The sequence below is a fragment of the Propithecus coquereli genome, unplaced genomic scaffold (genome assembly GCF_000956105.1).
Source record: "Propithecus coquereli isolate 6110/MARCELLA unplaced genomic scaffold, Pcoq_1.0 Scaffold117, whole genome shotgun sequence".
NCBI classification, from domain to species: domain Eukaryota; kingdom Metazoa; phylum Chordata; class Mammalia; order Primates; family Indriidae; genus Propithecus; species Propithecus coquereli.
Window position 1 is genome coordinate 403,276 of NW_012135747.1, and position 9,956 is coordinate 413,231.

At 39.4% G+C, this 9,956-nt stretch overlaps 1 protein-coding gene across 1 annotated transcript in view; it reads left to right on the plus strand.

The window, feature by feature from the left end:
- PPA1 (pyrophosphatase (inorganic) 1) overlaps window positions 1–9,956 on the plus strand; it is a 31,703-nt gene that overhangs the window by 19,308 nt on the left and 2,439 nt on the right. The window contains exons 5-7 of the mRNA XM_012658445.1: window positions 5,532–5,659; window positions 6,548–6,633; window positions 9,112–9,181. Of these exons, the coding sequence (XP_012513899.1) occupies window positions 5,532–5,659; window positions 6,548–6,633; window positions 9,112–9,181 (284 nt within the window). The remainder of the gene's footprint in view (window positions 1–5,531; window positions 5,660–6,547; window positions 6,634–9,111; window positions 9,182–9,956) is intronic.

The following is a 9,956-nucleotide window of genomic DNA, read 5'->3' on the forward strand; positions in this document are numbered from 1 at the left end:
TTGACAATAAGTGTGTTGTCTAGTGCTATAATTTGACTGTATGAAGTCCTTTTAGAAAAAACAATGCTTATCTCTTTTAACTCCATGTCTAATTTATCTTGACTATTTTTATATTAACCTTCCTTCTAGTTAATGATCTAATCTATTTATCTAGTTATTGAATTAGTCTTCTCTTGCCTATCCCAAATGCATCTCACTGGGCTAAAATCAAAGTGTCGGTGAGTTGCATTCCCTCTGGATGCTCTAGGGGAAAATTCATTGTCCTGCCTTATTCAGCTTTTAGAGGCTGCCCGCATTCCTTGGTTCACGGCCCCTGTGAGTGCCAGCAATGGCAGGTTGGGTCATTATATCACTGCAAGCTTGCTTTTTGTCACAACTCCTTCTCTAACTCTGACTCTTCTGCCTTCCTCCTCTACATTATAAGGACCTTTATGATTATATTGGGCCCACCCAGATAACCCAGGATGATCTCCCAATTTTAAGGTCAGCTGATCAGCAACCTTAATTCCATCTGTAGCCTTCATTCTTCCTGCCATGAAACATAACATATTCATATATCTGGGAATTAAAAGATGGACATCTTTGGAGGGGCCAACATTTTACAACAGGTGGTAAAACTATTCTGAATGTCACTGCAATGACGGATATATGATACTATACATTTGTCAAAACCTATAGAACTTTACAGTAGCACAATGATGCCATCCCCTCAAAGATGTCCACCTCTTAACCCCTGAAACCTGTAAATATGTTGCCTTACAAGGTCAGTGGACTTTCAGATATGATTAAGGTTAAGAACCTTGAGATGGAGAGAGTATCCTGGATTATCCAGGTGGGCCCAGTGCAGTCACATGAGTCCTTGAAAGCAGAGACCCTTTCCCAGCTATAGGCAGAGAGAGATGTGATGGCAGGTCAGAGAGGTACAACGCTACTGGCTTTAAAGGTCGTGGGGGGGTTGGGGGTGGCCACAAGCCAAGGAAAGTAGGCAACCTGTAAAAGATGGAAAAGGCAAAGGAACAGATTCTCTGCTAGAGCCTTCAGAAATTAGTACAGCTTTGCTGACACCTTGATTTTAGGCTGGTGACAACATGTAGAACTGCTGACCCACAGAACTCTTAGATAATAAATTTGTGTTGTTTTAAGCCATTAAGTTTGTGGTAGTTTGTTATAGCAGCAATAGATAAGTAATAACACACAGCACAAGGAGTGAACCTTAATGTATGTAAATTTTTAAAAGGTCATTTACAAGGTCAATTCCAGGATGGAATGCAAACTGTGACAGAAGAATCTAACCATGCTGAAAATGTATGAAATAACCTCACCGAAGGAGATGAGAAGAAAAGGTGCTAACCTAAGTAACTTTAGAAATGAGTAGAGTCAGTAAGACTAAAGGCAAGAAAACCCACACATAAACATTATATTCTAGTTGGTAAAGTTGTTTCTCAGTGGAGTACAGGTTGACAATTCTGTCAACCTATACACTATACATGTATACTGGATTTGAACAATGAAGTAAATGGATAGAAGGTGGTGGGAACAGGTTTCTCGCTGTTGGAGTGGGAGGTTATAGATAAGCAAGGGGGTGTGGCTAGAATGATCCATGTGGTGATGCATGAGAGTTGGAAATATCAGTATGAACTTGTGTTCACCATAATGTGGAGTCAGATGGATACGCAGAGAAACACTTTTAGATACGTATATATATACATAGATTAGGAGACACATATATGTTTCTTTGCTCTGTCAACTGAGTGAGCATAAAAGACCATCTCAGTAGCAATGAGCACCCCTGGCACCTGGATGTTGGTTTCTAATACCATTCTACAATAAAAAGGAACCAAGGCTCCTTGGAGAAATGGCTGATTCTAGGGCTGGGGCAGGGAATGACAAGATGAGCCTGGAGCATCTTATAGTGCTAGGAAGTAAAGAATGCTCTCAAAAAAGAATAGTGATGGGAGTCTGTCAAAGGGACACACAACTGAGAGAGCTCCCATGGCCAAAGCTGGAACAATTTGGGCAAGAAAATAAAGTAGTATTAGCTGATAACCCAGAGCATAAATTATTATAAATATCCATGAGTCCATATTGACATAAATAAATATTGAACAACCAAATAGGGAAGAATAGACAAATCTCTAAGCAGAAGAATTTAAAGTAATTTATGTAGATACTCCACTAATATGGAGTGTGGAATGTAACTCCTCACTCCTTAATTGTACGTTGCACATAGTGACTTCCTTCCAAAGAGTACAGTGTGGAAGAGGGAGAGGGGAGACTGGCTTTATGATAGACCTGACAAACACCACCCCAGCTGGATGGTCAAGGTCTGCACAACAGTGATTAGAGTCATCTGTTCCACGAGCAAGGTGTTAGCTGGGGAGGAAAAAATAGAGTCATCTTAGAACATGTTCCCTTAAAATGAGATAATATGTATTTGCATGTGTGTGTAAATTTGTTGAAAAAGGACTGGAAGAACACCAATTCTTTAACAGAGCAGTGAGAAGGATGAAGAGATACTTTTTGTTTCAGATACTTCTGCATTGTTTAAATTTTGTACAGTGAGAGTGCATTCATACCATCTATCTGTTAACTACTTAATGGTACAACTCTGATTCTATTGATCAGTGTGTCCATTTTCACATGTGCTACTCACACAAGAGAATACACTCTGAATGCCATGCTCTAGCCATGATTAGTGAAGCCAAGCCCATCACCATGTCAGCACTAATTTGCTAGAGTGTTATCTCCCTGCAGTAGGGGTTATTAGCATCCTGAACACTTTCTCCGGGTGGCCAGTCCCATGGTGTGAGTAGTACACAGCTTTCCCTAAATGTCAACCTAAGGCAGTGTCTGTCTGTCCACACCATAGCTTGCCTCCTATGCAGCTTTTCCATTTGCTGTCCCTGAGTTGTATCCTTTATAATAAAACAGTAAACTTAAGTGTTCCTGCGTTCTGTGAGCCATTCTAGCAAATTATGGAACCTGAAGAAAGGATTGTGGTGACCCTTAATTTATAGCAGGTTGGTCAGAAGTATGGGAGGCCCAGGATTTGCAGCTGGCATCTGATATGGGGTAGTCTTGTAAGACTGAGCTCTTTAACTTATAGGATATGATGCTAACTCCAGGAAGACAGTGTCAAGATTGAATTGAATTATGGATACCCAGTTGGTATTGGAGAATTAGAGAATCGGTTGTTGGTATTGGAAAACATCAGTATTTGCATTTCAGATTTCTTGATTTTCAACTTATTGCTATGTCAGCTTACACATTTTATGTCAACTATAAATTCTTTGAAATTTATCAGTGTTTAAATATTTCCCAGTTTACTCTGTAAACTTTCCGTACTTTTTTTTTTCCAGCATATTATGGGGGTACAGATGTTTAGGTTACATATGTTGCCCTTGCCCCCCCCCCAAGTCCGAGTTCCAAATATGTCCATCCTTCAGGTGGTGCGCATTACACTCATTGTGTATGCAAATACCCGTCCCCTCCTCCCTCCTTCCTCCTCCTCCCTCCCCCCTGCCCAACATCCAATAGATGTTATTCTTATATGTGCACTTATGTGTTGATCAGTTAATACCAATTTGATGGTGAAGATGTTATTCTTATATGTGCACTTATGTGTTGATCAGTTAATACCAATTTGATGGTGAAGATGTTATTCTTATATGTGCACTTATGTGTTGATCAGTTAATACCAATTTGATGGTGAGTACATGTGGTGCTTGTCTTTCCATTCTTGGGATACCTCACTTAGTAGAATGCGTTCCAGCTCCATCCAGGAGTACACAAGAGGTGCTATATCACCATTGTTTCTTAAAGCTGAATAGTACTCCATGGTATACATATACCACATTTTATTAATCCACTCATGTATTGATGAACACTTGGGTTGTTTCCACATCTTTGCAATTGCAAATTGTGCTGCTATAAACATTCAGGTGCAGGTGTCTTTCTTATACAGTATCATTTGCTCTTTTGGGTAGATGCCCAGTAATGGGATTGCTGGATCTAATGGTACTTCTACTTGTATCTCTTTGAGGTATCTCCATATTGCTTTCGCCAGAGGTTGCACTAGTTTGCAGTCCCACCAGCAGTGCATGAGTGTTCCTATCTCTCCACATCCACGCCAACATTTATTGTTTTGAGACTTTTTGGTAAAGGCCAGTCTCACTGGAGATAAGTGTTATCTCATTGTGGTTTTAATTTGCATTTCCCTGATGATTAGAGATGTTGAGCATTTTTTCATATGTTTTTTGGCCATTATTCTGTCTTCTTTTGAAAAGTTTCTGTTCATGTCCTTTGCCCACTTTTTGATAGGGTCGTTTGATTTTTTTCTTGTTGATTTTCCCGAGTTCTAAGTAGATTCTGGTTATCAGCCCTTTATCGGATTTGTATTTCCATACTTTTGATGGTACTATAATCGAGTGCATGATATTCTTTAACTACTAATATATAGATCTTAAATTGGACTGAAGTAACATTATATGACTATAAATAAGCTTCTGTTGTTAAATGTATTCCTCTTTCCAGTAATACTTTTACTGATTAACTTTTTTAGCACTTGTATCTTTTATTTGCTTGCATTGAGCAGAAGTTTGGTCATTTAAAGTTCAGTTTAATGACATTGAGGCTAGTAGACGTTGTTGGAGGCTGTACAAAAACTTTTTTGGGGGGAGGCGGGGGACAGAGTCTTGCTTTGTTGTCTTGGCAGGAGTGCAGTAGCGTCAGCCCAGATCACAGCAACCTCAAACTTCCAAGCTCAAATGATCCTCCTGCCTCAGCCTCCTGAGTAGCTGGGACTACAGGCATGCACCACCATGCCCGGCTCATTTTTTCTATTTTTAGTAGAGATAGGGTCTTGCTCTTGCTCAGGCTGAAGTGCAGTGGTGCAATCATAGCTCACTGTAACCTTGAACTCCTGAGCTCAAGCAATCCTCCCGCCTCAGCCTCCTAGAGTGCTAGGATTACGCGTGTGAGCCACTGTGCCCGGCCAGAAACTTTTAAAAAGTTTTTTAAGCAGCACACTTTTCTGTTGGCCACATTTAAAGCATTGTAATATAGAATGCCTATACTATTCAGCAAAGTCTAGTCACATTTTATTTGTAACCCATCACTGGATTTCAGTCTAATCCATTTTTCTTGTCTTATATAATGGGAATGTGATCCTCTGAAATACAGCCTCAACCTGTCTTTTTCAGTATCTTCTACCGTTCTCATAGAAGTTATCCACACTTGACAAACTGGTTCTTTAATTATGTAGCTGCCAGTCATTTCTTCTTATCTAATAGAAGTTACTATCTTATTGATTCTTCTCTTAGTACTTAACGTCAGAGCTATTCCGAGACACCAGATGATTTCCTTTTAATGTGTGTGTGTTCTCATCGCAACATAATGTGGTTAGCTCCAATGTTTTCTTGAACTTTTTTTGAAAAGCCATCCCATGGCTCTCACAAAGTATGTACTTGATATTTTTGTTGAATGCATAAATAATTACTTATGCATCTTGAAATCTGTTATTCTCTTGTTAGATATTCATGATGTCAAACGGCTGAAACCTGGCTACCTAGAAGCTACTGTGGACTGGTTTAGAAGATACAAGGTTCCTGATGGAAAACCAGAAAATGAGTTTGCTTTCAATGCAGAATTTAAAGATAAGGTAATGTGTCATTCATAACTTTAGCTTTAGGCCTATTTGTGTTGAGACTTACAATTTAACCATATTGTAACCATCTAAAGATTCATAAAAATTCATTAAACGAAAGTCTAAAGACATAAAATAGTCTTGGTATTTATTTATTCATTTAAATGTTCTCCCATTTTTAACAAAGGAAAGTGATTCAGGGCCAGGCATGGTGGCTCATACCTGTCATCCCAGCTCTTTGGGAGGCTGAAGTGGGAGGATAACTTAAGGCCAGAAGCTCAAGACCAGCCTGGGTTACATAGTGAGACCCTGTCTCTACAAAAAATTTAAAAAACTAGCTCAGCATTATGATATGAGCCTGTAGTCTCAGCTACTTGGGAAGCTGAGGTGGGAGGATTACTTGAGTCCAGGAGTTCAGGGTTATAGTGAGCTATGATTACACCACTGAAAGAAAGTGACTCAAAAAAGACGAAGTGGCCAGGCGTGGTGGCTCACGCCTGTAATCCTAGCACTCTGGGAGGCCGAGGCGGGTGGATCGTTTGAGCTCAGGAGTTTGAGACCAGCCTGAGCAAGAGCGAGACCCCGTCTCTACTAAAATAATAGAAAGAAATTAATTGGACAGCTAAAAATGTATAGAAAAAATTAGCCGGGCATGGTGGCGCGTGCCTGTAGTCCCAGCTACTCAGGAGGCTGAGGCAGGAGGATCGCTTGAGCCCAGGAGTTTGAGGTTGCTGTGAGCTAGGCTGATGCCACGGCACTCTAGCCTGGGCAACAGAGTGAGACTCTGTCTCAAAAAAAAAAAACAGACGAAGTATCAGGGACGAAGTATCAGGCTTTGGGAAAATGTTGATAATAGGAAAAGAACACCTTTCTATCATTATAATGCATCTCTTCAAATTATAGGACTTCGCAATGGATATTATTAAAAGCACTCACGACCATTGGAAAGCATTAGTGACTAAGAAAACAGATGGAAAAGGAATCAGTTGGTAAGTGTTAACTCTTCTCTACAAGTTTAACAAACAAAGCAGACTCTCCAAAGGTTTTAATAACCATGAAACACTTAGAAAAGAGATACAGCAGTCCCCCTCATCTGTGGTTTCACTTCCGATGCTTTCAGTCACCTGAGTCAACCTTTGTCTGAAAATATTAAATGGAAAATTCCAGAAATAAACAATTCATAAGTTTTAAATTGCATGCCATTCTGAGCAGCATGATAAAATTTCATGCCTCCTACTCTGTCCCACCTTGGGTGTTAGTCATCCCTTTGTCCAGCATATCCACACTCTATAGGCTACCCACCCATTAGTCACTTAGGAGCCATCTTGGCTATCAGATTGGAAAAACAGTATATATAGGGATTGGATGATCTGCAGTTTCAGGCATCCACTGGGGATCTTTGGAACGTATCTCCTGCAGATAAGAGGGCACTACTGTTGATTTTGTCAGTCAGTGTCCAGGTGAATGGGAAGGTAAACACATGATACTCCCTGAACAAGTACAAACTAAAACTATAAAGAAAGAGGACAGCAAGATCAGAGCTTTGTGAGGGTAGCTGGGCGTGGTGGCTCACGCCTGTAAATCCCAGCACTTTGGGAGGCTGAGGTGGGAGGATAACTTGAGGCCAGGAGTTAAAGACCAGCCTGAACACCATAGCGAGACCTCATCTCTTCAAAAAACAGAAAACTTAGCCAGGCGTGGGGCCTTGCCTGTAGTACCAGCTGCTTGGAAGGCGGAGGCAGGAGAATTGCTTAAGCCCAGGAATTTGAGGTCGCAGTGAGCTGATGACACTGCAGCCTGGGTGACAGAGCGAGACCCTGTATTAAAAAAAAAAAAAAATTAGGATCATATGTTTTATGATTTTTTTTTATTTAACACTATATTATAAACATTTCCCATGTCATTAAAAATGTAATATTTTTATAATATAGCATTCCATCTCTATATAGTATTCCATTTTGTGGATAAACCTTTTTTTACTGATTTTTTAATTGACATAATAATTATATATATTCATGGGGTATATAGCGATGTCTTAATATGTATCTATAATGATCAGATCAAGGTAATTAGCATTTCCGTCTTCACAAACATTTATCATTTCTTTGTGTTGGGAATGCTCAATATGCTCCTCCTAGCTATTTGAAACTGTATAATATGTTATTGTTAACTATAGTTACACAGTGTTATAGAGCACTAGGACATATTCCTCCTATCTAGCTGTAATTTTTTATCCTTAAACAAATCTCTCCCTATTCCTTCCTTCCTCCTACCCTTCTCAGCCTCTAGTATCCTCTGTTCTACTTTTTCATAAGCTGTTTTTAATAACTCCTTATCGCAGGACATTTTGGTTACTTCAAATATGATAAACTCTTTGTTTCAATCTTGGACTAGATTTTTAGAGGCGAAATTTCTCTATTAAAGCCTGTGAACTTCTTAAAGGTTTTGGATACATTTTACTAGATGATTTTTCAGAAATGTTGAACCATTTATTATTCCTGCCAGAAGTGTCAGTTTCGGAGTTCTCATCAACACTACAGGAACTGATTTTTTTTTTATTGTTCATTTTTTCCAATTAGGAAAGATACATTTCTCATTTTAATTTGTATTTCTCAGCTATTTCGGTGAGAATTATAAAACAGATTCTTAAATCTGAACTTGCAGGCTGGGTGTGGTGGCTCACGCCTCTGGGAGGCCAAGGTGGGAGGATCACTTGAGCTCGGGAGTTTGAGACCAGCCTGAGCAAGAATGAGACCCCATCTCTACTAAACATAAAAAAAAATAGCCAGGCATCGTGGTGGTGCCTATAGTCCCAGGTACTCAAGAGGTTGAGGCAAGAGGATTGCTTGAGCCCAGGAGTTTGAGGTTGCAGTGAGCTACAGTGATGCCACTGCACTCTATGCAGGTGACAGAGCAAGACTCTGTCTCAAAAATAAAAAAATAAAAAATCTGAACTTGTTAAGATATTTGAGGCCAGGTGCAGTGGCTCACTCCTGTAATCTTAGCACTTTGGGAAGCTGAGGCAGGAGGATTGCAAGAGGCCAGGAGTTCAAGACCAGCCTAGGTAACATTGGGACCCTATCCCTACAAAAAAATTTTTTTTAAATTAGCCATGCATGGTGGCAAGCACCTGTAGTCCCAGCTACTCAGGAGGCTGAGACAGGAGGATTGCTTGAGCCCAGGAGTTCGAGATTGCAGTGAGTATGATCACACCACTGAACTCCAGCCTGAATAACAGAGGAAGATCCTGTTTCAAGACAAACAAACAAACAAAATACTTGAATAAAACTGACCACAAGAATAGTTGTACTTTGCCAAAATAAATTATCAGATAAATTATCAGAGAAGGCTTTCAACTAAATCAAACTTGATTGTCATCTGGTCTAACATCTTTCACTTATTTTTTTAACTGTTGAGAGAATTTTTTAGCTGTTTCTTCTTATGACTTCCCTTGTTTTATTTAACAGCATGAATACAACAGTGTCTGAGAGCCCCTTCAAGTGTGATCCCGACGCTGCCAAAGCCATTGTGGATGCCGTATGTAAAAGTTCCCTTTAAAAAGAAAATACCAGGTGGCTAAAATATGGTGCCAAGTGGGGACAGGAAGTACTTGTTTCTTAGCCAAAAGGCCAAGAAGCAATTGGAAGTAATTGTTTCAACAAATATTTGAGCACCTCTATGTGTGTATTACTGTGTGAAGTCTTAAAACTAGAACCATACACACACACAAGTAGACATTTGAGGGGAGAAGCTGAGGAGTGGTCCTGGTCAATCATGGTAGTGTAATTTGTAAAAATCAAAATGATTCTAGAATATACCAGGTAATCCAAGTGCCTATTACCTGTCGTAGGCCATTTTCCACAAAAGAACCAACAGGAATTTACTTGACTTGGTTATAGCAAGGACTAAGGAAGTTATCAAATTTTAGGTACCGTTACAGGAATGGTTTATAAGACTTTCCTGTGAGGCAGTAAACCAACAAAGCAATAATTTTGTTTCTGTACTATGTTTAATTATCTGATTTGGATTAACCAAAAGACTGAACTAGATAACCTTAAGTTATTTTCATTTACAATATTAAATAAGGAAAGCAAAAGAAAATGAGATCTGACTTTTTCTGCTTCATAAATGGGGTAGTACAGGATAAAAGAACAATTTAACAATGAAGCCAGTGCATTTAGATTTACCTTTCTTTACGTATGCATCCTGACAAAGTTCAGATGAATAAGAAAAATTGGAAGGAAAAGCCAGTGGCTAACTATTACAACTTTTCAGTGAGAACACTTTCTCCATATTTTACATATTTGTATAT